This window comes from Nothobranchius furzeri, chromosome 3 (assembly GCF_043380555.1).
Source record: "Nothobranchius furzeri strain GRZ-AD chromosome 3, NfurGRZ-RIMD1, whole genome shotgun sequence".
NCBI classification, from domain to species: Eukaryota; Metazoa; Chordata; class Actinopteri; order Cyprinodontiformes; family Nothobranchiidae; genus Nothobranchius; species Nothobranchius furzeri.
The window spans coordinates 71,717,814-71,745,070 of record NC_091743.1 but is presented as its reverse complement, the minus strand read 5'-3'; the positions used below and the strand labels follow the sequence as shown (position 1 = coordinate 71,745,070).

Below are 27,257 nucleotides of genomic sequence, written 5' to 3'. Positions count from 1 at the left end.
CTGCTCCCATCCAGACTGGGTTCACATTCAAACAAACATTAAAGCTCAGTGTTATGGAAGAAAGAAACAAAGAACACAGCCTGAAAACACTTCAGCAACTTTTATTGGATTGTCTAAAAATACCAGTAGCAGTGCTGGTGCGTTCATAAAAAGTAATCATTTATATTGAGAGAACTATTGAAAGAATGCAAGAGAAGATCCTACACAGACTTAACTTTCCTGTTTCCCTCCATCTGCTTCTTCCTCCAAAGGGGTGGGGGCACAGAGGAAGGGTTAAACTTACCAGTGTTGGGCCGGGTCTTAGTAAGAGGAAAAGGGGGGTGGCTATATAAAAAGTGACAGGGCACAAGTGGTTCTTTATCCACCCTGTCCCACTCTGGATAAGAGGAAACTTTAGGCTCAGCCAGCTTCGCCCTCCTCTCGTTTTCCCTCTCTTTTCTCTCACCACTGTGTGTGTGTGTGCATGTGTGTGGGCCTGTGTGTGTACTCTCAGGACCAGAATGGCAGCATCATCTTCACAGAAAACCAAAATGTTGACTTTGCTTTTCATCGTCCCACTTTTAAATGGTAGGTACAACATTTTCTATTCCAAACTGGTCAGATTGTGGGGATCAGATGTTCATCTTTTGGGGTTGGGGAGGGTTTGGAGGGAGGGGTGGGGCTGGAGGGGAGCCCTGTTTGTTTGTATGGTCAGGGTTTAACCCTACAACCATTTCAGCATCTGGAATGCAAACACAGTTTCAGCAAAGGCTTTATTTATTTTAACAGGGTTTGGAAAACATTTGGTTTTCGTCAGAATGAGCAGGTCTTGGTTTGGCAAACAAAGGAATCATTTCCAATTTGAGCCACTTTGATGTTCTAAATATGTTATTTACGATAAAATCTCAATTCTGAACTTAGGAATTCAACAAAAACAATACCACCACCTCTCATCTTAATATTCACGGCCCAGTTTGAAGGATTTACTAGCTTTGGCCTACACTTTGCTGTTCTATCGATCAGGTTTTTATGGCATTGAAAGTGTTTGACGAATGCACGTGTGTTTATATTTAGTTGGATGTAATATGAGGCCAGCTGATGCATGCTTGAGAAAAGGGTGTGGAGTTTAGTTAACATGCATTTCACATGTGGTTGTGCTGATGCTGAGGTTTATTTAGCAAGGCTGCAACATTATCTGATGGTGTTAAACTGTGCATGAAAAAAGCCCAGCTTGCAACACATTTCAATAAACTACAAGGAGATTGTTCAACCAGTTCTCAGATACAGACTAATAAAAATATCATTGCAACGCTTCTCAAAAGATGTTCATCGTTTACGTAAAGAGGATGGCAGCATAACTGTTAAGTCAAGCAAATTACGTCACATTGGACTGAAAATCATTTTAAGATCTACAAACTATAAAGAGAAAAGTCAAAACCAGCTTTAAACTAATATTACAAAAACAAAACAAGTCAATCATGCAGTTTGACCGTTAAAGCCTCATGGTGCAGAAATAAAACAAGACCGTGCCATCACACACGTTTACTGCAGGAGCAGCAATGCTCTGAAACAGGAAAAGAAAATAAATGGCACTAAAATGGTCCGAAAGCTGAACAAGATCCATCTGCAGAGCTCTGTTGTGGCTACAACTGAATCACACACTGATTTCCCTAATTCATTCCTGCTGCCTCTTTCATGAGACGTATGTGAATGAGGTCATCAGAGGCAGCTGCATCTGATGTGGATTATAAATCTGTACTAATATAATATCAACCTATGGATCCATATTCAGAGGTATTAAACATTTAATAGTCAAGATAAATAACAAAAATGTTTCTTAAATAGAGCTGCAGAGTCAAAGAAACTCAGTCTGCAACATGGCCCTTCTGGGTCACATGTGCAAATCACAGCTGATAAAGGGAGAATTTTTAAATGAGCCTTCTAGAAACCCAGAAAATACCAATAAACAGTCATACTTTTCATCCATCCATGTTCAGACCCACTTCATCCTCGCTAGGATCACGGGAAGCTGGTGTTTATCTCCATCGGTGAGAGGTGAGAGGAAGAGGGACAACACCATGGATAGATCTCCCATCCATCACATATAATCATTTTTAAATCCGCTGCTGCTGAGAAAACATGGAGGCTTTTTATTATTTCAGAAACAGAGGTGATGATCAGACACACAAACCCTGCATCACATAGAGTTCCTCGTTGGAGTCAGTTAGGTTTAAAGTATAAGACAGGATTTCCCCTATAATTGGCCATGTTGTTTGAGATTTTGTGTTTGTGTTTCTCCTAGTTGTGTTGGTCCTTTTATTTACTTGTTATGGAACAGAAAGGAAATCACTTACTAAAGCCTCGTTTGAGGGTTTATTTTGGCTTCTTTGGGTTTTTATCACTCTTTTAAATTTACCGTTGACGCATCGCGGTGTAAGCTAACATTTAGGTAGATGGATCCATACAGAAGAACTCCTGGAGCTTTGTGTTGTTAGATTTAGGGAGGACAGCTACCCACAATCCTTTACTCCACAGAGGGTGACTGATGCAGAAAGATTACTCTGGAAACATGCTAGTGCCGAAAACAAACAGGTAGAGAAGAGAACAATGTTTTTTGTTTTGGTAAGACATGAATTCTTAAGAGTTTCTAGAGAAACAGTCAAACAGATCCAGACCTTTTCTTCTGTTGATGTTCAAACAGCAGGAAATTCTCTGCTGGAGATGTGGTTTCTCTGCTGAACAGTATGTCCCCATACAACTTTTTCACTAACGATACGGTACCGATATTGCAGCCTTCAGTATTGACCGATACCGATATCAATCTGATACGATACCAGCATAAATCATACTTTTACCCGTTTCATAATGTGGAATGTATGAAAGGCTTGATCATGTGATATTACTCAGTAGAAGAACAAGAGCAAATAACAGTAGGTATGAATAAAAAGACAAATCTTTTATACCATTGGTTGCAAACATGTGAACCTTAACGACCTGCTTATATCGGAGATTTTTGATGCAGTCCAACATAATCTGATAGTGTTTTTGGGCTATACCGGGTTACTTTTGATATCGATATTGGAATGGGACATCCCTACTGGAAAGACTACAGAGAAGCTTCTGGTCAGGGCACTGAGGTTTTTATTTACTGCATGTTCAGAATAACTAAGGGGATTTTCAGTGGCTGTTTCCGGGATTTCCGTACCAAACCCACAGTTTTCTGATGTGAGTAACACTATCCGGGAACCCTTATCCGCTCAGACACTTGAGACCATCAAATGTGTTGGAGAATTGGCTGAATTAATAGGGCTGTTTTTTTTTTTTTGAGTCTGCTAACATTTGCTGAACAATTTCACAAGAGTGATTGGACTAGGCACATTCTTATTTCTCATTTGGAGTACATGGTTTAAAACTTTGCATGGACGGTATAATTTGAAATAGAAAAACTAGAAAACATTTTTATTTATTTATTTTTAATGGTACACAACTTTGGAAAACAAAAATGAAATGTATTTAAAGATGTGGACCACTGAAAAAACTGGTTTCAAATCTTATTTCTGAATAGAATGGGTCACTGAGTTTTTCATGCAGGGAAGAGCAGAGAACGTTTTGACTAGTAGAAGCCAGCTGTTAGCATTGGCTACACCTTCAGAACTGTTATTTGTGGAGATAAAACATCAACGATGCAAAGCAAACTGAGTCAGTGGTTGAGTCGTGTTGCTGTCAGCCAATCAGAGGTGAGATGTCCAAATATTAGGAATTGACTCCAAATTCTTCCCTCTGAAGCTCAGCTCTAATAGCTCAAATCTAGCTCCTGAGAATGATGCACCAGATACCCCCGCCCCCCTGTGGCTTTCACACCTACTAGAGACCACTGCAATGTTCATCTTTAACTTTATTTCCTTGAATATTGCTTTAGTCAACTTAAACATTTTGCTTCTTTGAGTCCCTCTTTGGCCATAACCTTCAAAATTCCCAAAAGCCTCTTTATGAGTTGATGGGAGTTGACCTTTGGTGGGACTGTTGAGAAGATGAAGCAACACACCGGACTGGTATGTGTTTACATTTATGCTGTTAGAAATACGGTTGGAAGTTTTTTCTTCATGGAAAGTTTCTAAATAAATGCTCAAAAGCTTCACATCAAACCCATTTTTGCAGAGCTGCTTGAGCGCTGCCTGTCCTGTGAAGTGGTTTAAGGAGGCTCTTTAGTTAGGCAGTGAACCCTGCCCAACCTCACTGCCAACTCATGAGCATGTAATTACGTAAATCATTGTTTTCATAGCACTCATTGAAGTAACAGATGCACTAAAGATTCACAGAAACAATGTCAACAGCAGAGTGTTCATTCCTCTCATGGAAAGAGTCCCTCATGATGTGCCAAGCCCAATTTCAGGGTCAAGTACACATCTGGATGCAAACACACAAAAACACTTAAACGTACATAAAGTCTTCGTTAAGAGAGTGATTTTCATTGAAAAAATTAAAATAAATCTTTAGTTATTTTGAAAGTGCAGTTTTACTACTTATTTTGTTAGTTCTTATGTAAATACATCCATCCATTCATTTTAAAAATGAAATTCTCTCATTTTTATCTTGATCCATTTCATTAAAATCAAGAGCTGTTGAGGGACTCCATTTATCAGTAGATATTTTTGCTTTTATTTTACGTTTCCTTGGGCAATACAATAATATTTTACTGGAAAAGTGTTGGTTTTTTGGACTAGAGGACTGCAACCGCTAATTTGTGTGGACAAATAAAAATCTTAAGTGTGAACGTGCCAACGTATCTTTTACAAATGTGGTATCGTAACTTCCAGACGTTTTACGTTCAGCCAGTCATCTAGTGTGACGTCATCGGCAGACGCAGGACCCCGGGTCAATCTGGCAGCCTGAGAAGATCCGGAACCCACAGCGGCTTGTAGAAGCTAAACGTTAGCATTAGCAACTCTCCAGCACGGCAGGACTCAGTCTTGTTATTTGTGAAGATGAAACATCAAAGTTGTTAGTTTTAAAGAGATAGTTCACAAAAAAGTTTACTTGTTCTCTTTGACACATGATTGGGGAATCTGAGATTCAATTAATTGCTAGATACATTGTGCTACAGACGTTAAAAAGGCATGTACTGAGACTGTCCAATAAGATTAAAGGAAGGAACGAAAAATCAAAGCATTGTTGATGAATTATTTACCCTGTTTTATAAAACCACCCATATCTGTGAGTGGAAGTGATTACCCAGTTAGATTTTGGACAGATTAATATTTCCTCTGGACAAAGTTAAGTGGCCTTGCTGGACCAGGATTCCCACAGCTGTCTAGCATACATTCAAACCAGACGAGCTCATTGTGCACAAGCTAGTGAAACTTTAGCTGGCAGTTGTGAGCGTGTGTGTTTTCAAGCTGGAGCAGGGTGGGGGGGGGGTGTATATAATGCGTTCAATTGAAAGCAGATGTCATGTTTCCTGATTGTGCTTCTTAGGAACAGGCATTGCTGTCTTGATAAGGAGCTGCAAAGGCCTCGGGGTTTGGTCGGGTGAGTTGTGCAGCTGGGCAGCACTGGCTGGAGTTAGCCGATCTGGCCTGATTGAAGCAAAGATCCCAGTTTCTCTCCTGCCACAAAAGAAGAATGGCCTGGGTGCTGCCATTAATCGCAGTGACAGGAATGGCAGGGGAGGAGCTGCTAAGGGAGGGGGTGCAGCAGTAAGGGGGTCAATTTGTGAGGTCAGTGCTCTGTTGTTTCAAAAAGGGTAGGGTTGCAGAGCATGCTTAACCTTAGGAGGCTGTGCTCCAATCTCACATTCCTCAGTACGCTCCTAAATAGCTCTGGCACGCTGAAGATTAAAAGCACTGCTTTTAATAAAGCAATGCAATGAATGAACAACTTCAGATTAACTTTGTTTTTCACTTCAAATCACTTATATTTGATATTTGAGAATATACCTTTCATGTGCTCAAGAGGAAGTTCAGCCACATCGTCTGAGTTGGTGGTCCACTAATATGTACAGACCATTATCACCTCACTGGGCCCAATTACACAGAACAGGTTTCACCTCGACAGAGGCAGGGAGAGGCCAGGGGCCCATGGGGACGTAACGCTCCAGAAGCTAACAGTAACAGTTGTCTCGGGTGATCCAAACACGGCTCAAGATGGTGACAAATAGAGGCTTGGTAGCATTCACCAAGTGACTGAAGACGCATTCTTATCTGGCTGGAAACAACCTAAAAGCCACCATAAATAAAGTAACACTAAATAGTTTTATAAACTGTAAACTAGAGCTTTAAGATCGATCTCAGTGACTGTTGAGTTAGAAACTTGACCAGTTTCATATTTGACACCACGCTGCAGCCCTCTGCTGACCAAAAAACACACGTAAGAGGAGGCCAGGAAATTTTGGATTGCTTTTAGCACCTCCTAGTGTCAGTTTAGTAGAATCAAAAGCAAAATGTATCTCCTTGCTGTGCTTTTATCTACTTTCGGCACTCTGAAGTTGCAAATGCTGTATTCTGGCCAGGGCGGTGGGGGTCTGAATGATTTTCATTACTTATATAAAGGGTCATTTTAGCACATTCCATGTTGTCGTTCTTTTTTAGCACATACTGGCTCAAGAAAATAATATGGAAAAAGTTGCCTAATATCTCTTTAACAGTTTTGTGGAATGGGTAGGTGCACCATAGGCAGTGGCGGTTCTACATCGAATTACTCCCCGGGCGAGGCCCCCTTTGAGCGCCCCCCCCCCCCCAACCGCCCCCCCCACCACCACCACACCACCCCACCTGCACGAACACACGCATGTTTTCTACAAACAGGCATGTTTTATTAGAACGACTATTGAACATTCATTTTTTGAAGTTGCACATATTTGCATTAATTACTATGAAGTTGTCAGAATGTAAAGCACTATACATTATATACTGTATCAAAATATATAGAATCAAATATACAAAAACAAACATTAAATATTAAGAATATATGAACATAATAGATAATAAATATTCTAAATAGCAAAAATATTTCACACATAACAAACTAAAGATAATCACTACAGCATTGCACTTAGAACAGAAAACACAAACTAAAATTAAAACCTAACCTTGATGCAACGTGATCAATAATGTCATCACATGAAATCTGCTCCCCTACTGAGTGATTGATACTAATCAGAGCCAGGTTAGTGAGCCGCCCCTGAAACATAGGTGACCTCAGGTATGACTTGATCAAGTTTTGAAAAGCTCCTCTCAGCTTGAGTCACAGTGACTGGCAGAGCAGTCCAAAAGTTGGGGTAGATCTCCAATAGATCTTTATCATGATCCATAATATTTTACAATTGCCTCTGAAATTGTAATTTAAACTGACATAAAAAAACTGTAGACTACCAAAAATGCCAACTTTTACAGAACAAATCATGTAAAAATAATCAGTGCAGCCATCTGCAATAAATAAACAGGATAGTTAGTGGTGACTGGGGTGTTTTCTTCTGCTTGTAGAGTTGTTTTATTTATTATTATGTGAACATGATCAACTTGTGTTTGTTGTTCAGGCAGGCCACAGGCTGCAGTGAGCATTTAACAAATCCTAGTTTGAATCAGTAAAAAACGATTCAAGGACTTTTTTCGAACCATTTGAATATTCGTTTCAATATTTCAGCCCTATTAGCTCTGTTAGCAATTAGTTGACCGCATTTAACCGTTAAACATGCATCATGCAACATGCATCATGAGAGCATACCTTTATCTTTCTCCTCTTTTTTCTTTTTTTTCCCCCTGAATGGGGCACCTGGTGGTTTTAGCCTTTTTATGTTCATCTCTTCTGTTTGGCTCCTGACTCAGTAAGTTTCCTTTAGTCGGGACTAAACTATTTGACCTTGATGGGGGTGTGACCACAAAATCGTTTTGTTTTTCCTTTTTTTTATTCGGCCATTTCACACAATTCAAAGAAACCTGAAAGAATGATAGGCCTGTGTTTATGATATTATGAATGAAATATGGAAGAACGTTAAGATGTGATTGACTTTAGCCATGTTAATACAGTTGATTCAGCCCCTGCACGCTCATTTTGCGCTCATTTCATTTGGGAAAGACGCAGAGGTGAATTCCCCCGCCGCACCCCTCCCCTTCCTGTTCTTCATAGACACACGGTGCACGTGAACGTTCTCAGTCAGCAGGAGCGCCTGCAGCTGCAGGGGGCGCCAACTTGCTGTTTCCAATCCAGGCACTGTCATATGACAGATAATAGAAAACCTCTGTGCGGCGCAGATTTCCTTTTTTTTTTTTTTTTTTACTCAGCACTTGTGCGCCCCTTTTGTGTCATGAAAAAATGCCGCCCCGGGCAATTGCCCTGTCTGCCCGTGCCTAAAACCGCTACTGCCCATAGGGGATGCTCATTACCGCCTTTACAGCTGTTATGCTAGCAGTTAGCTTTATCAGTTCACCGGCTGTCAATAAGAAGAAGTAAATGAAGAAGTTTGCTTTCTTATTGGCATCATGGCGGAACCAGGAAGTAAAAGTAAGAGAGTAGTGTATTTGGAGGTAATGGAAAGAGCTTAAACCAGAGTGAATATTAGCACGGTCTACACTAGTTTGAAGGAGCTAAAGGATGCTACAAAATCACAGACTGATGGTGACCTGGCTTTGTTACTACTGGACTTGTAATATTTTTTGTTCAACTGTGTGGATTTTTTTACTTCGTGGTTTATTTTAGTATCAATTGGCTCATGTTAGTGTTAGCTCGTTGTTAGCTCTAGCTACAGCAGGCAGCTGCAGGGTTGTTTATGGCAGCTGTTATTCCACTTTCAACCGTTAGGGCAGAGGAGCAGGAAACTGCTCAGTGTTACTTTAAAGCACCACCTGTGATGCAAAGGCACAAAAGAAACATTTTGATGACATGAAACTGTTCTGATTTATAGACACAGGCATTTCATTATGTTGTGTTTTCCAAATCAGAAACATCTTTCAGGTGTCAGGCTGCATGTTCACACAGTAATGTCATACAGTCAACAGCCGATGGCTCACAGCAACAGCAGTCAAATCTAAAGGGTTAAAAGTTTGGGAGATTTATTCACAAGTGGTCACTTGAGCTGTGAAAAAGTGTACACTTCTGAATAAATTTAAGCTCATGCAGACCTTCGGTTCATTTGGTCATTAAACACAGACTAATAGAGTTTTCCAGGATAATGGGGAAAAAGTAGACAGTGCAATTTAGTTCCTGGAATTTTGGCTTTGTGTTGCGCCGTTGTGAGCAAGGTGTGAAGGCTGAAGCCCAAATTCTACCTCGATACATGCTTTGGATTAGCTGTTCGTGACTGAGGCCTAGTCCACACGTAGCCGGGTTTTTTTAAAAACGAATATCCGCCCCTCCAAAAACTTGCATCCACACCACAGCGTTTAAAAAAAAACTCTGTCCACACGTACCCGGATAAATACGTTGTTAAGGACATGCCAGACCTGTAGACGGCAGTACTTCCCCCGTTCTTAACCTCGTCCTTCGTCTGTGGTCTTCCGCAAGGAGCAGTAATTCCGCTTGCAAAAACAAACAAGCAGAAAGCGCTTGGACAATTGATGGATCGGGTAATGACAGAGCGCAGCTCTGAAGGCTTCCATGATGCCGGATAGTGTAAACACAGGTCGCACACGTGATGTCAGCATTTTTTTGTCACGGAAAGTGACGTTGCGGACCTCAAAACTCCGGTTTTGTCTGTCCACACGCAGACACCCGAAACGGAGAAAACGCAGATCTTCACTAATTTGGCCGGAGTTTTTAAAAAGATCCGTTTTCGTGTGAAAAAACTCAGTTTTCGTGTGGATGACAGGCCAAAACGTAGAAATATATCTACGTTTTGGCAGATCCCCGGCTACGTGTGGACAGGGCCTGAGAGAGGTAAGAAGAGATGGAAGGCTGGGAGAGAGAAGGGCGTGGAGCAGAGGGCTTGTCTTCCTCCAAAGTCTGCCACATTCCTCCATCCAGAGTCCCAAGAGATGGGGGTGTGGGGTGGAGTTTACCCAGACCACAGCAGTCATCCCGAGGATTCTGGTGGGAAAATATTCAAGGAAGCAAGGAGGTCCGTGCCAAAATAACATATGGAGCTTGGTTTGATTAGATGAGTGTAGGACTGTTTCACGGTGTTTGCAAGACGCAGGGCTGGTGGCTGACATCTTGGCCGTTTTAAAACATTACACCAGGAGGAATGAGGCGAGGAGGGGGTGTTAGTGGTGGTGAGAACACAAGGGGTCACAAGCTTCACAATTAAATGAATGCTGATGTTAATGAGCAGCTGTGTGTGTGTGTGTGTGTGTGTGTGTGTGTGTGTGTGTGTGTGTGTGTGTGTGTGTGTGTGTGTGTACTATATGTTGTTCATGTTTAACCTACAATGTAGGAGCATTTTGAATATGTGGCTGCTCCCCACAATGAAAAAAAAAACACCTGAAATAAACTTTTAGTTGGGATTAATATTAGGAATAAACCAGTTTAGGTTAGGGTTAGGATTAGACATGATACAGTGACTAAAATGAAAGGAAGTCAATGACAGGTCCCGACAAGTGTAGCAAGCCAAACACAAGTGTGTGTGTGGTGGGGGAGAATGAAGCCATGTTGGGTTCGGAGGCATCCTGTTAGAAAGTTTACAAACCTCATGGAGGAAGCCAGGCTGCTGTAAACACTAAAACACTTTTGTCTTCATAACAACCAAAAGGTCAAGGCTACTCTCTGACCCCTAGAAACCATTGATGCTATTCGGCCCGGTTCTCTGAAAAACAAAAACTAATTGAAACGGTTACAGCAGGTAGACTAAAGAAATGTTTTGCTTGGATTTAATTAAAACAATACAACAGCGGTCTGGGAAGCAATTATATGCAAAGATCTAGTTTCTGGTCCATCAGGAAGGCTGGTTTGTGCAATAAGTTATATTCAGGGCTGGATTTATTGACTGAGCTGAGAGCATTGCAAAAAAAAAAAAAAAGTTTTTATTTTATTGTGCCTGAGGCTAAACAAGAATTTTCTGCTTTATTAAAATCTCACAGCTTGGTTTTCTCAGTGTGCTCGAGAGCTCTGACATCATTATCACTGACTAGTAGAACAAAATGGATTTAAGTTCCCCAAAAACATCTAAAAGTGCTGCCAGTGTTCAGGCAGCTGGAAACTTATTTATCAGCATCATCACTCAAATATCCAATGAAAAGCAACTCATATCCAATCAGTTAAAACAGAACATTTAAAATTTATTATAACTTTCATTTTCCAGTCAACTAAAACTTAACACTTTCAGGGCTCATACTTTCAGATGTTCGACCATCTGTCCCACTTTAATCGTCATCTCCTTTGCTAAAATAAACAGAGACTACCAAGAAACAGGAAAGTGCGGCAGCTGCAGGCTGAGAGACGACTAAACCAGCAGCAGTAGCTCAGGTGGTAGAGCGGGGTGTATGGCGTTTAAAGCGTGCCACAACCCGTGCACGCGCATTGGGTCCACAGCGCGCGTGTGAACGGGACTCGCGAGCGCAAATATACATGGCGAGAGGTCATTTGTGCACTGAGAGGGAGCAAACTGTGTCTGTGAGCGCACAAGGATGTGCACAAGTGACAAACCTGCGTGCGCGCGTTGTCAACGAGCACACGGCAGAGGAAAACGTGCGCGCGCGGCAGCCTCTGTGCGCGCTCGGCAGCCTCTCTGCGCGCTCGGTTTCTGACTCCTGCTCGCTCGGCTGTAAGGGTTTTGGCACTCTGGAGGCGTGGCCTGTGGCAGATCTTCTCTGTCCTCTGATTGGTTAGTGTACCCCGCACTTTACCCTCTACCTATCTATACAAAAAAGTCTGCTATTCAAGCAGTTGCTGGCATAGCTCAGTTGGAAGAGCGGGTGACTCTCGCCCCGGAGGATCCGGGTTTGAGGCCGGGCAAGGAAAATGCAGTAGATGTCATGTAAATTTTTCTTAATTTCAGGTATTTTACAGTTGTGACCGTTCAACTGTCATTAAACGTCCGAATGTTTGCTGGGCAGTGTTTTAAAAAGTGCACATAAGCTAGATGGTTTTAACCATAGAAAATTACATTTTTTGTGATACTGGAAAAATACATACTGAAATAAAACTACTGATTGAAAACTTTATGACTGTGGTTGTACAATATATGACTCACTAATACACTGCAAACTCCCTTAGAGTGGGGCTTCCAGAGAGAGAGAGAGAGAGAGAGAGAGAGACAGAGAGAGAAAAGTTCTTGCCTCATTAATGAATTGTTTATTTTTTTCAGTATTTAATTGACAAATTATCCTTTCAAATAATTAATTGATGAGTTACATAATTGTCCATTTAGAATTGTTGAATGGACTGAGTCAAGTTTGGTGCACTTTATATATTTCAAAACATGTTTTTTATTTTATTTTAATGATGCATATAAATAATTTAAATGTTAATTTAATGAAATATTTCTATTTTTTCATTACCTCACCCTTGTTTTGACAAAAACGGGACCTTGCTGGATAATATCATGGAGAAACTATTTGTTCACAGTGCATGGCTCAGTGAGAATCTGTGTACCAAAGGAGGAGATACTCAGAAATCTGTCTGCAGATTGTTACAACCCAGACTGGAAGTGGTGGGCTGTAATAAGAAAGGAGACCAAACAGAGGAGTGGGGGTTCAACAACTGATTTATTTAACAAAAGTAAGGATTTACTAAAGCAAGTTAGTGAACAGAAAATGGCCATCTCAAGGTTTTACTCGGATGTCCCTCAGCAGGGTGCAGCACTGTTGAAGGTCATCTGAATGAAAGCTTGATATGCAGTTTCTTTATGAAAGTGTGTAAATATACAGTATGGTTGCCGTACATATGTTGAGGTTCTCAGACATCAGGCTTCTTTGCCCAGGCCTTCACTAGTGGGCTATTTTAAAAGTTGGTAAGGAGAAAAACCACAGCATATAGCTGATTGTTTACAAATGCAAGGAGGGGAATAACAATCAAAATGCTTGTGTTCTTGGACCAGATGAATGGAGCGCTCCACATGCACTCAGAGATGTTATGGCTTCTGTTTCTATAACTTTACATGCAGACATTTGAGGTTTGCCAGAAAGGAAAGCTGGCCTGTACACTTTGCAGGGCACAATGTCATCAATGCAGAAACCCCTGTCTACCAAGATGACCATCTCTAGTTGTAGCATTTTCAACACACCAGATTCCCAGGTTGGTCGCTGATAGTTCCAGCATACAGTGCTGAGACAAAGGTCACTGGCCTATGTGGCACAATCCAAATGAGCCTCTTCAGAGTGCAGTTGAACTTGAGGAAAATATATGACTCTGGAAGAGAGGGGAATATGGCCATTGACACCTCAGATCAGTGCAGTCAAGATTTACTGGTGTTTGGGTAGTCCTGAACGTGTTGTGATGCCCCCACCATCTCATTGGGTTTTCATTTGTGTTTAATTGTGTTTTTCTTCTGTTGTAGGCAGCTGGTTAAGCAGCCTTGGAGGCACCTGGGCTCAGGGTGTGGTGCTGCCTACAAAGCCTACTGTTTTTCTGCTTTCACTGGGTCTCTCCTGTGTGGTGGAGAGTCCTCACTGGCCATTTTCTGTTCACTAACTTGCTTTAGTAAATCCTTACTTTTGTTAAATAAATCAGTTGTTGAACCCCCACTCCTCTGTTTGGTCTCCTTTCTTATTACAGCCCACCACTTCCAGTCTGGGTTGTAACAATCTGCAGACAGATTTCTGAGTATCTCCTCCTTCGGTACACAGATCCTCACTGAGCCATGTACTGTGAACAAATAGTTTCTCCATGATATTATCCAGCAAGGTCCCGTTTTTGTCAAAACAAGGGTGAGGTAATGAAAAAATAGAAATATTTCATTAAATTAACATTTAAATTATTTATATGCATCATTAAAATAAAAAAAACATGTTTTGAAATATATAAAGTGCACCAAACTTGACTCAGTCCATTCAACAATTCTAAATGGACAATTATGTAACTCATCAATTAATTATTTGAAAGGATAATTTGTCAATTAAATACTGAAAAAAATAAACAATTCATTAATGAGGCAAGAACTTTTCTCTCTCTGTCTCTCTCTCTGTCTCTCTCTCTCTCTCTCTCTCTCTCTCTCTCTCTCTCTCTCTCTGGAAGCCCCACTCTAAGGGAGTTTGCAGTGTATTAGTGAGTCATATATTGTACAACCACAGTCATAAAGTTTTCAATCAGTAGTTTTATTTCAGTATGTATTTTTCCAGTATCACAAAAAATGTAATTTTCTATGGTTAAAACCATCTAGCTTATGTGCACTTTTTAAAACACTGCCCAGCAAACATTCGGACGTTTAATGACAGTTGAACGGTCACAACTGTAAAATACCTGAAATTAAGAAAAATTTACATGACATCTACTACATTTTCCTTGCCCGGCCTCGAACCTGGATCCTCCGGGGCGAGAGTCACCCACTCTTCCAACTGAGCTATGCCAGCGACTACTTGACTAGCAGACTTTTTTATATAGATAGGTAGAGGGTAAAGTGCGGGGTAAACTAACCAATCAGAGGACAGAGAAGATCTGCCACAGGCCACGCCTCCAGAGTGCCAAAACCCTTACAGCCGAGCGAGCAGGAGTCAGAAACCGAGCGCGCAGAGAGGCTGCCGAGCGCGCACAGAGGCTGCCGCGCGCGCACGTTTTCCTCTGCCGTGTGCTCGTTGACCACGCGCGCACGCAGGTTTGTCACTTGTGCACATCCTTGTGCGCTCACAGACACAGTTTGCTCCCTCTCAGTGCACAAATGACCTCTCGCCATGTATATTTCCGCTCGCGAGTCCCGTTCACACGCGCGCTGCCATGTATATTTTCGCTCGCGAGTCCCGTTCACACGCGCGCTGTGGACCCAATGCGCGTGCACGGGTTTTGACAGGGGTATGACGCGATAGGGGTGCCTCATGATCGGAGGGTCATGGGTTCGATTCCAGCTCCCGCCAGGGGTATCCTGCTGTTGTGTCCTTGGGCAAGACACTTCACCCAACTTGCCTGTGTTAGTGGTGGTCAGAGGGGCCGACAGCGCCAAATGGCAGCCTCGCCTCTGTTAGACCTCCCCAGGGCGGCTGTGGCTACAAGTAGCTTACCATCACTAGCAATGTGTGAAAGCGTCTTTGGGTGTCTAGAAAAGCGCTATATAAGTTCAATACATTATTATCATTAAACACTGGAACAGGAAAGTCTCACCTGTTGTTGGTCGCCATGATAAAAATGGACAAATATCTGAAATCCACTAAAACGTCCACATCATTTAAACTACTTAATTGTATTGAGAGGAAATCTTGGTGAACAGAAACAGTGACCTGCATGCACTGTAAGACTGGACACATTTTATTCTTTTAACTATTTATTGGCTAATGACACAATAACAACCAGATAACAATTAGTCTTATTTTATTGTACTATTGGGAGCCTCCTCGCTTTCTGGCCGGCTCATGGGTCCCCGGAAAAGTGAACGGGGCTATAAAAGCTATTTTCGAATATGTGCCATGGATTTCACATATGATGTCAGTGAATGTTAAAGATACATTTTCATGCCAAGAACACCATTTCTTTTTAAAACAGGGACAACATTTTATTTTAAGTTTTGTGTGAAAAGACGTAGTAAACTACAAATGTTCGTCTCACCAAATTGACATCATTAAACCAGACACTGAGAAGACAAGATTGCTTCAGTGATCTACGAATCCTTCTTCCAGGATGACAGGAGCATTAAACGCGGAGAAAACAACTATAAATCTATAAATTGTATTTTCATTTAGGGCAAGAACAACCAAGGAATTCACTTACAAACTCTAAATTGAAGCAGTGGCTTTAGATTGTAGCCATTTTACTGAACTGGTTAAGATCAGACTCTGGCACCAACCCTGATTTAAGCACTTTATTAGAAAACCCAGCAGTCGGCTGGGAATAAACACATTAGTAGTGGTTTCGGGGACATGGTATAATTAACATGTGTAATGGTGTCTACAGACATTTAAAAGTCTTGATTGAACCTCTTGTAGAGAAATGTGTTTGCTCAAGTTTTTCTGCTTTTTGACAAGATAAAAAAAACTCTTAGAATAAAAATCTGCACCCATCAGTGGAAAACATGCTCATAATTGCTCCTCTATAAAACACCAGATCCATGTAAAAACTACCACTCATGTTTTTGATTAAAATTACCGAATGTGGAATTTTGTTGTAATCCCTACACAACCAAATTAAAAATGGCCCGTACAAACGGAGCAAATGAGCAAAAATATTTGATCTGACAACAAATAAAAAATGACTCTGTAGCACAGGGAAATAAAATCTGCAGAGGCAAAGCATTATGGGAATGCTTTGTTGGTGAGGTAATGCTGTTGTTGTCGAGCAGAGAGACGGAGAGTAGGAATGGATGCTGGATAATCGGGTTTTACTTCTGTACTGGAGCCTTGAAATGTGAGCTGAGCAAAGACCTCGGGCTCATTAACTCAGCGTGTGCCGGGCAGAACTTTTTATTAATTAGCCTATCCTTAAGTCTTCAACAGCGTTCATGTTTTACAGCTGAAATAAATAATAGTTCTCCTGTTAGAATTTTATTCAATACCAAAGACCATTTATACAAGGCATAATTTCTTGAAAATTCTGCTACGATTAAAAGGAGCAATATGTAAGCACTCTACTGTGGGGGGGAAAAAGTCTAAAAGCTCAATCGTGTTGAAAAGTCAGTTGCATTAAAACTGATTTTAGTCTCAGCCAACTGGGAGGTTGTCAGTTTTTATGCTTAAAAAATGAAAGGGACGTAGTTACCATTTACATCAGTGAGTTTGTGAGGTTGCAGCGTCTCCGGCATCTGCACCTGATGCTGCACCGGCATTTGTAATTAAATACCAGCAGACAAAAAGCTCCAGTGTTGTTTGGAGAACCAAAGCCAGTAAACTGGAGCAACCCAGAAGTTGTTTCTTGTATATCCCTAAAAAGCCATGGTATGTCTTTGTTTTACTCTAATATCAGGTGAAACAGGCCGGAGGCTAACATTGAGCCAACAATGCTATTATTTGGCTCAAAAAATATCTCCAGCTATTTTTTCAATTACTCACAACTCAATATTACAGTGAAATGTGTGTGTCACGTGAAGAATGAGTCAATCCTGCGATTTTATTTCCTTTAGTCGTTCAGAACTATAACAAGCTAACAGCAAGAAGGCAAACAATCCACATTTCCTCTAATGTCAAAGACAAATTACCGTAATAAGTGTGGTACGTGATCCCTACCGCAAAACGCTTGTTTGCCAACATCAGATATTACAATGTATTTATCTACTTATCAACGTAATGTGTATGACTTGTCTTTGTCATCTAGAATCTTCTGGCGCTGATTTGTAACTGGCAACAGCCATGAAACTCGGAACGGTAGTGAGAAAGCAATTGTAGTAACCAAATCTAAACATAAGATGTCATTTTTACTTCGTTATCAAATTTTGCTCCAATAAATTGGATTAATGGAAATTAACATCTCACTTATAAATAGGTAAGAAGGTTTTTCTACAGGCATGAGTGACTTGCAGTAACATTTAAAAACAAAAATTTAAAATCTATTCGGTTCCTGACAGGGAGCCGATGAAGGGCCGATAGAACCACTGAGATTTGGTTGTGCTTGCGGGCACCAGTTACACTGCAGGAGTGAAATCAAAGACGGGCTGATGCCCATGTACAGGGCGTTACGTTAGTTACAGGATTTTAAGATGTGGTCACTGGATGTGAGGACTTTAGTTATTTACCCCCACAAGATCCATTGCCCTGTAAATCATTAGGGCAGTGCAATGCCGAGGCTTTTAGGGACAGAACGAAACCACACTTTAGTTTTACAGCTGTAAAATAATTTCTGCATGGACATAATTAAAATTTGCAAACTTTTATAAACTGCATCAGCACTAATGGCTGTTAAGAAATTAAAATGGTTTTAATTATAAAAAATGTGATCACCCAAAAGACCTGAGCTAACAGCTTCTACTCTAATATGTTGTCAATCTCTAGAGCAATCAAGCCAAAATGTCTCGTTAACAAATCCAAAAAATGTTACATTTTCTAAAATTGGGTGGCAGTAAACAAGACAGTTGGGTTGCACATTTCCAATCTTGATCAGTTGTTTGGCATTTTCTGTCTTTAGGATAGACAGGTGCATTAAGACAACCCTTTGAAACACAGATAATAGGAGAAAACAGGCAAAATGTTGTCACCTGATTCATAACCTCTGATCTTGTTATGTCCAAGTTGGCAAATGAAACGTTTCTGCAGAATATCATCAGGTTTTCTTATCACAAGAACCATGTGAGTCAGGGCACTGATGTACATGTTTACATTTTGCCTTAATATTCAAATTAATAATATTTTTACCCACTCCTGCAGGAGCAGTGTCCCAAGAACCCGCAAGAGGAGACAACGCAGTAAAGAAACCTGGTAAGGTATAAAGATATAAAGACAACCTTACCAACCTTACTGAAAAGTTGCAACAAAGTTTGAAATGGTTTATTCTATTTATGTGTTGTCTAGAATATTAGGTGCATGTATAAAGTTCTGTTGTATGAATCCGCTTTTTCAGACGGCTGAAAAACTTTCGTCTTTTCCCTCCAAATTCATTTCTCATGTATCAAGCAAAACTTAAACATCAAAAAAGTATTTTATGTTCTTCTTTTGCTCATCTATTAACTGTTACCTTCTTGCTGTTTAGTGACTACTCAGCCGCCTGGTCAAGGCCTCGTTTGGCCCACTTTAGATGTTTCAGCAGAGACAACAGAAGCTACTCGGGATCATGATCCTTCTGATGCAACAACATCTTCAGATCCAGAAACTGATCAGGCGACTAAAGCCACAGTTAAAGTTCCTACTAACATGCCTACAGCTAAACCAGGAACCCCAGAACCCGATCCTCCCAGAGGAGACGGCTCCATCAATAAACCAAAGGTAGGAAGAATCTAGACACCAATTTTTTTTGTCTTCTTTGGGAAAATGTTCAAAGTTTCCACACATAACAGCATATTCATTCATGTTGTTTACTTAAACTAGTTGAACAATATTGACAATTTGTTCAAATGGGGTGGGAAGAAGCTCTAGCAAACATAATTTGGCACATTTACACGTAGCTAGTGTTTCCCCTACATAGGCTCACAAATGGGAAACTTGGAATTAATCCACACTAGAGGAGCAGCAGCTCTTCTCCGAGCCCCTCCTGCTTATCTGAGCTACTCATCTTATATCAGTTTGAGCAGGAATGAGTGGGCATGGCCAGTTCCAACTTGTTTTCTTAAAAGTGACAGAGCCCTGAAACAACTCATTCTGGAAGATGCTGAAAATGTCAAAAATAAAACAGCTAAAATTGCTTTATGTGAGAGGGATGTTGTGCAAAAAAAAAAAAAAAAATCCATAAACATGGTTAGTTTGGAGCGTAAAACTATATTTACTTATGAAAAAAGTCATAATACATATTCTTGAATATACATTCATACTCGGGATGCACCGATACCACTTTTCTCCAAACCGCCGATATACGCCGATACCAGTTACCAATACTTCTACCACCAAAAACAAATGCTATGAATTGGAATACAGGTTTTATCTTCTTCTCTGCTGTCAACAGGAAAAGACTGTGATGTAGATAAAAAGTAAAATATATGAAAATAAATCATCACAAAACTAAAATATTAGGTGAACAAAAATTACAAGTTACAGTGAAGGTACTTTCAAGCAAATGCGTTGGTATCGGTTCCTGGTATCGGTTAACTTTTACTGATACAGATACCAGTATCGGTACATCCCTAATTCATACCCTTTTGCAACGTAGATAATGCAAGTATAGTTCCTCCTTTTCACATATTGAAGGTTTCCCTCAAATGTTTATAAGACTACAATAAATACACCACCAATAAAGAGTTGTCTTCCTCCACCCAACTCTCTAATATCTGTTTTTTTTTAATCTGCTTTAAACTAACTTAGCTTTGGGCATTGCTTAAAGTTACCACAAAAAAACTGAACCACCCTTGTTCAATGTGTCAACTAAAATATTAAAAAAATTACAAATCTAGTCTCATCACTTGTTAAATGTTAAAGGAGCAATAAAAGCAGCATGTGTACCCCAAATACCAGGAATAAAATGTGATAATGGCATTAAAAGGGCATGATGAAACAATTAAAACATGTTTTCTTTCTCTATGCAGCCAGAAGATGTTGTCTGCAAGGGCAAAGAGGCTGTGGATGGGAAAAACGCCGTCCATCTGAAACTCAATTCGTCCTCCAACTGTGTAAGTCTAAAACATCTGCTTTCTGCATGCACTTGATTTAAAGAAATAATGAAATCATGTTTTAGAAACAGAGGGGTGAAAATGTTCACACGAGGATTTTTTTCTCCACATACTCCATCCAAGAAGTCTGAGATGGTTGCGTAGCTTATACAGTAAACCTATAGGGCTGCGGCATGGAGGCCGTGGGAGGGCAGCACTTTGGGTGGGCTCACTGCTCCTGTAGGATGTGTAATATAGAAAAGCCCCAGGCTGTGTGTGTATGTGTGTGTGTGTGTGTGCGTGTGTGTGTGTGTGTGTGTGTGTGTGTGTGTGTGTGTGTGTGTGTGTGTGTGCGTGCGTGCGTGCGTGCGTGCGTGCGTGCGTGCGTGTGTGTGTGTGTGTAGAAAAATACTCAGTATCTCAGTATGACAGCTTTGAGGTCTGCTGCTTTTATGTGGAGGTCTGAACCTGCTACACATGCTTTCTGTCAGCAGCAGCTCTCGTGCAGCCTGAGAAGTAAATGTTTTATTTAGACTCTAAACAATGGATGCAAAGCATGAAACAACACAGAGGTTTGCTGTAGTCCCACAAAAAAAAGGGACATCAAAACAAAGACAAGAATATAATTTCACTCGGGCCAAAATGTATTTGCAGAATGCGACTCGAAAGGTCAGCACTGAGTCTGTCAAAGTTGGGAAATGCACATCATGTCATTATCTGTTAGAGATGCTTGAAGTGAGACGTAAACCGAACCCTAGTGTAAATCAGAGGCTCAGCATAGCCCATAAGCAGGACTGAAATATAGAGGAGGGCCTGTAGGTCTCCACTCTCATGTTAAATGAAGAGTAAATTATTTCAGCAATGGCATGTGGAATTTCTCATCCAAGATACTGCTTACATGGAAATTAGCCAGAGGTTAAATCTGTGGGAATATTGCTTAAGAGATTTATGGTCCTGTGCAAGGTCCTTGACAAATAGATACATATTAGCATATACATGTAAATAAACTGTTGTTTATTTTTACCTTCCAGCTCCAGTACTACCCTGTCCTTTAGCATTAAGGTTTCATAGACATCCCATAAACTGGAGCAGCGCTAGCCTGGCAAGCCATCCTATATATGTGAATATAGTCTCGCCCCAACCCGTAAACAGATGTCAGTCGTGAGGCAGAATATGGACAACGAACAATGTGGTGCACTCACTAGGACGGATACCAGTAAACGGGAGGGTCCGTCATACACTGTCGAAGAAGATGCAAATACATCGGTTTTCTAAATAAAGGACTTCAGTACCGCTGTCTGATCCTGACTCAAAGAAAAGCCCCAGTCTAATCAGTCCATAGTTCATACCAAAGCTGTTTCAAAATGAGCCGCCGCCATCTTTGTTTTATCACTCAGTCACAGTAACATCCTGCCCACCAAACCAATAGAGCACTGTGACCAGTGTTGGGAAAGTTTGTTTCAAAAAGGAACTAGTTCTTAGTTCTTTTTATCATATATATATATATATATATATATATATATATATATGTGTGTGTGTGTGTGTGTGTGTGTGTGTGTGTGTGTGTGTGTGTGTGTGTGTGTGTAAACTTATGGATGCATTTTCCAATAGCTGGCACCTGTTCAGTCCACACTCATACAGCTGCTGTTTTTACTCTACAGTATATTCTCAATAACATGAGGAAAACATTATTTGAACATTATTTTAATGGGAAATTATTAAACAATCTTAGGAAGCAGGCTGAGGTAGCAAACTCAAAGTGCAATATTAAAAGTGCAAAACATTAAAAAATTTATAATCTTTCAGTTAAGTCCTGTTTCAATTTTTCTGAATGAACTTTGACTCCTCCACACAGCATAGACATAGAAGAGTGGACGCTGCACCAACCGCTACTGCCTATGTTTGGCCGCATTTGCGGGTTCTACTTTTTTTAAACTCGACGGTTAACAGGATGCTTTAGCTAGGCTTTAGCTGCGGAAAAGCTCCGTGGAGATCTGGAGCTAGAAACGGTGAAAGAACACGCTCATAAACCCGTTCACGCACGCCAGGACGAACGCACTCGCTTTTACGTTCGTCAGGCAAAATACGAATGAGTTCAGTTCACGTTCACACAAAAAAACCGAACAAATTCACGAACGATCGTTCAATGAACACATTCGGGCACAACACTGGCTGTGACTGACAGGACAACAAGACTGTCCTGGCCTGCCGATGGAGCGTGGCTAAACTGACCTGCAGAGCAAAATTCCTTCTGCTACGGTTTTCTAGGCTAGCGCCTTGCATCCATTTCATCTGATTGTGTCCCACATCATGCAGGGTTGTGATTGGTTTAATGATGATGTTTGTTTTCTGATCAAACCACTCAGATACTCCTTATATCACGTTTCCTGTTATGCATTTTGTAGAAAGACACACAGATGAGGATCACAAGCGTCCTACAGGAGCTGTGTGGTGAAGACTGTAAACTGGAGCTCTACCAGGAAAACAACTCGGATGAAGTTCTTGTGTCTGGGAAGTACGTGGAAGGTCAGTAGCATTATATAGTTCTAAACAACAATTCCCATAATCCTTCAGAGGAGCCTAGGCTGAGGAGTTTTTCATGGATTAATAACATTTCCACTGCTGTAAAAATCCTAATGTTCACAACAATAAACCTTTTTTATTTGCAGATGACGTTACAGGCATGACAAACAAGTTCAACAACGACAACATAAAAGATAAAGTATGTTTATATTTTTTAATACATATTTTATGATAGGTTGTTTTTTTTAATATGGACTCAGCTCATTAAACAGCAGTGTCATAAGTGTGTCACTAACGCTCCAAATGCTTCCGTGGGTGTGACCGAGGCACGCTCAAAGACATTCCACGTCTAACCAACACTGTAAATCATCCCGTTCACCATAAAGGGCATTTGAGGTGACTTCCAAAGGCAATTCGTGACGTTGACTCAGCCAGCTTAACTCAGCGGCTGACTCAAATCTGAAATAAGCGAGAATGAAAAACACTCCCAGAGTTTTATAGACTCCCTCAAGCTGCCAGACTGAAGGTGTCAAAAACAAAAAGCACACAAACAACCTCGCTTGTCAGCAGCAGCACATTTTTTTCTAACACATGGGGAGAAAACAGGTTGTAGCTGCGCCTGTCACAGAAATTTCATTTGCTTTATCGGGAATTTTCCAGATTTAAGTTGTTATTGGGTTGATGGGTTGGGCTTTGGCATGTTTATTTTTGTTGGTTTGTTGCACGACAAACGTGTTGCCTAAACACAAATTCAAATCTCTAATCTAGTTTTGTTGTGCTCGTTATTTTTAATGCTATAAATTGTTTGTTTTGAAATTTATGTTCATTTACCTCCAACTGCATTTTTGTGTTGTAAGACAAATATTAAAGAGGCCGTCCCTCGCTGGGTGAAGAACTCCAAGTTGGTGCTGGCTTTGCTGCTGCTGACTGGCGTGTTGCTGGCGGCGCTGCTGGTGGCTGGTTATTACTTCAAAACGCACCGCAAGAACTCCAAAGGCGTTAAACTGGTGAGTGGTGTCTAGGTGTTGCATCGTTCACAACGACAAAGTCTGAGGTCATGTACGCTCGTAGCCGGGTTATTGTTAAACCGATTATCCTCCGCCGTCCACCTACGAAAACAACTTGGGTCCACGCCACCTTGTTTGCTGAAAAAAAGTCCAGTGGATCGTGAAGCACAGTTAAGGGCATGCCAAGCCTGTAGGTGGCAGTAATTCCCCAAATTGTTGACGTTTTTACTGAAAAACATTTCTTGGATGTGGAATAACTAGGTGGTGGTCCAAAACAGCTTTTAAAGCAGTTTTAACAAATCTGCAGCACAAGCTAGGTTTTGAATGCAAAGATGGTGACAAAACACTCACCCCTCCCCTCGGGGATCTTCCCTCAGATACTTCTGTCGGAAATTAAGCCACGCGGTGGTGGAGGACACAAGTCATCAGTCAAGTCATCTAAAGTAGAGGGACACAAACTAAATATAAAAAAAAATTAACACAATGACAGATAACTGAGTTTCTAAATATTCTCCTGTTTTTTTTTTCAAGGTTTTTTTTTTTTTTGTAAAATGAGCCCCTAAAAAGTAACAGAAAAAGAATTTAAAACAAAGTAACAAAAAACGAACAAATTATAGTAAAACATTCTCGGTTAAATGAACCAGTGAAACAATCCACGTACAACAAGGAATACATTTAAAGCCAAACATGATTTGTTTCTACATTACCCAAAACCGCTTAAAGTTTACAAAAAGGTTTTATTGCATGACTTATCTGTAGCTAAAGCACATTTAGTCCTCTTTCAACATCTACAACTGCTTTCAGTTTACTTTCTGAAACACTGGACATCACTTTAAGTGTAAGCATGTGGAGACACACCCTTGTGAATATTGCTAATGTTGTGCTTCATCAGAGTGTGATGATCATTAACGAACCAAATTCTTTCCAGATGGCGAACAAAATGGGCCTTTACTTAAATTTTAAAAAAAAAGTTTAAATAGAATGTATACTGAACAGCAAGTTTGCTAACTGTCATCCTGTGAGCACGCAGCTGTGACTGACACTTCCACTAACACAAATTCCTATGAACCAACACCTCATATGTTCTGATGTAGCAGCTCTGTTTTCTCCTCAGGCGGAGTCTTTCCAAGTGGATGAGGAGAATCAGGCCAACACCCTGGTCTCCGTCGCCCCGCTCCACCAGGAGCCTCTCGACAAGCCCATCATTAATGGAGAGTCTCCACCTGAAAATGGGACCAACCCCACACCCACCACTAACGGACACTCTGCCAACCAAACCCAAGTTGCTGACACGGAGATGTGAAAACGGTCACTCTCAGAAAATAAATAAATAAATCTAGCGATCATCCACTAAACCCTCAAGTATATCTGAGACAAATTCAGCTTGAATCAAATAAACTCCATATCTGGTCTTCTCTTGAACCCTCAACTCGCTGGGTTGATGAAGGCATGCCTGCGACAAGAAAAGTTGGGAACACGAACAGAGATTCCAAAGCATTTTATGAATTGTGTTATTGTCAAATTATGCCAAATGTTCATTATTGGTCCCTGTCAACACACAAAAAAATCCTGTTTCTTTAAACCATAGCTTTACTGTAATGAAACCATGAAGTCAGCTTATGTTTTAGTTTAAAAGGTTTTACTGTTTATTTCCAGACCTTCATACTTTCCTTGAAATTTGAAAGACCCTTCATAGAAACCAAAGATCAGCTGGAATGAACTTACGGATACTTGGTTGGATGATAAAGCATCAAATGTGGTTTTACTAAAGATAAATACAATTTCCTCAAACTATTAAAAATGCTTGAATGTCAGAGAACAAAGTGTAGATATTTGCCTGAATGCTTTAGACTTCCACCTACTGAAACAGTGAAAAGTGCATTTCTATTTTGTGATTGCGTGGTTTACATTTTTGTATAGTTCTTTTTTTTATTTTACAAATCTAACTTTCTAATGTTAGCAAAGTCTTGGGAAATAGGAACACCAGCTTGTTTATAATATCCACCGTGAGTTTGGATGGCGACGAAAATCTCAATTTTCACAGCCAGTTCCACGTTCCCCTGACTGTCTCTCTCTAGTTTTTGTAAAACGAGTTTGTTTGTTTGTTTTCACTTCAGTGGTAAACATTTTATTTCTCTTTTCGTAATGAACTGCATGTATAAATATGCTTGCTTTTTATTCATAAACTGGTATTTTTTACAATAACTTGCAGGTTTCTCTCAACTTACTTGTGTTATGATGGCTTAATTTGTGAGGTTTCATGTATATAAAATCTCCCCCCGGCTTAAAATATGTTTAAATGTTTTTGCCAAGTCAAAACAAAAATCACTAGGATAAAAAAACAGAAACAACCGTTTCCACATGATGCTTCAAAGCATTTTACATTTGTTTAGGTTTTGGTAACAGAGACCAAGCAGTGCTTCATTGCAACCCAGAGTCATTGTACACAGAGGGGAAAAGGCCAAGGCAACTTGTTATTGGACATACCGTCTACCGTTTATGCCTTTTGCAGAAGCTTTTCTCCCCAAAGCGACCCGACATTGAACCTAACTTGCATATTTTTGGCCTTTCGATGGAAACCCATGCATGCATGACCACATGAAAAGTTCACACAGAAAGACTGCAGCCAGGATTCAAACCTGCAACCACTTTGCTTCAAGGCGATGTGCTATGAACTGTGCAGCACTTAAATTTACACTTAAAGGTACAATATGTAAGAATGAAGTAAGAACCACATCCTGTGGTCAAATCTGGTTACTGCAGACAAAATTTCAAAACACGAGCGACTCTCACCTCCATTCCTTGAGTCCATAGCTGCTGCCAGCTACGGCTCAGCGCCAGATGATCCTGGATGACAAGTAAAGATGAGTCATACACAAGTCAATTCATAAGTAGACGAATACATTTCCCTGTATTGAGTTGTTGGTTATTTGAAACAGTAGTTTGAGATTTTTTAGAGCCGACTATTTGTTTCTAACTCACCGTTAGCATTGTTAGCTCAGTGTTAACGTCTAGCCTTCTTTACTCGTATTAGAGTGAAGCAAAATGATGCCAGAGCTTCTTAAGCCTGATTTATGCTTCTCCGTCTGCGTCAGTGCGGAGACACGCAACGCCATTATCCGTCCTTGCGTAGGGCTCCGGCAGGCACGCAAGTACGTACGGAGTCTAGCCCACTTTTTTAAACATCCGTCGAATGAGACGGATTACGCAAGCTTGTGATTGGTCAGGACGCCGCTGTTGATTACAGCGCCGCCATTGCAAAGAGAGCCGAGGATAACTAGCGGCAGACACGGAGAAGCTTGAAGAATACCTCGCGAAAAAACTAAAAATATGAACGTTTAATTCTCCCGTGACTGGAGGAGTGAAAATATGCGCTGCAAGTGTTTTATTTGTGGACGGAAATGACAGGAAACGTGGGTTTAGAGGTGGGGAGCGCATGAAGAGGTGGGAGAATGAGAGACAATTATGTCTGTGTTAAAAGTCTCTTATATACACAAAAAACACAATATAAACAA

The 27,257-nt window shown here is 40.7% G+C and overlaps 1 protein-coding gene across 1 annotated transcript; it reads left to right on the top strand.

The window, feature by feature from the left end:
* Window positions 1-25,947, top strand: si:ch211-286o17.1 (hematopoietic progenitor cell antigen CD34). The gene is made up of 8 exons (XM_015958562.3): window positions 1-567; window positions 18,345-18,395; window positions 18,667-18,899; window positions 20,150-20,233; window positions 22,618-22,738; window positions 22,882-22,934; window positions 23,593-23,742; window positions 24,857-25,947. The coding sequence occupies exons 1-8, from the start codon at window positions 501-503 to the stop codon at window positions 25,043-25,045; spliced, it is 948 nt and encodes a 315-aa protein (XP_015814048.3). The 5' UTR covers window positions 1-500; the 3' UTR covers window positions 25,046-25,947.
* Window positions 25,948-27,257: the final 1,310 nt, after the last annotated feature.

Coding starts and splice junctions, on each gene's coding strand:
- si:ch211-286o17.1 (XM_015958562.3), top strand. CDS start 501: ATGGCAGCATCATCTTCACAGAAAACCAAAATGTTGACTTTGCTTTTC. Junction 18,396..18,666: donor CAACGCAGTAAAGAAACCTG/GTAAGGTATAAA, acceptor CTTGCTGTTTAG/TGACTACTCAGCCGCCTGGT. Junction 23,743..24,856: donor ACTCCAAAGGCGTTAAACTG/GTGAGTGGTGTC, acceptor TTTTCTCCTCAG/GCGGAGTCTTTCCAAGTGGA.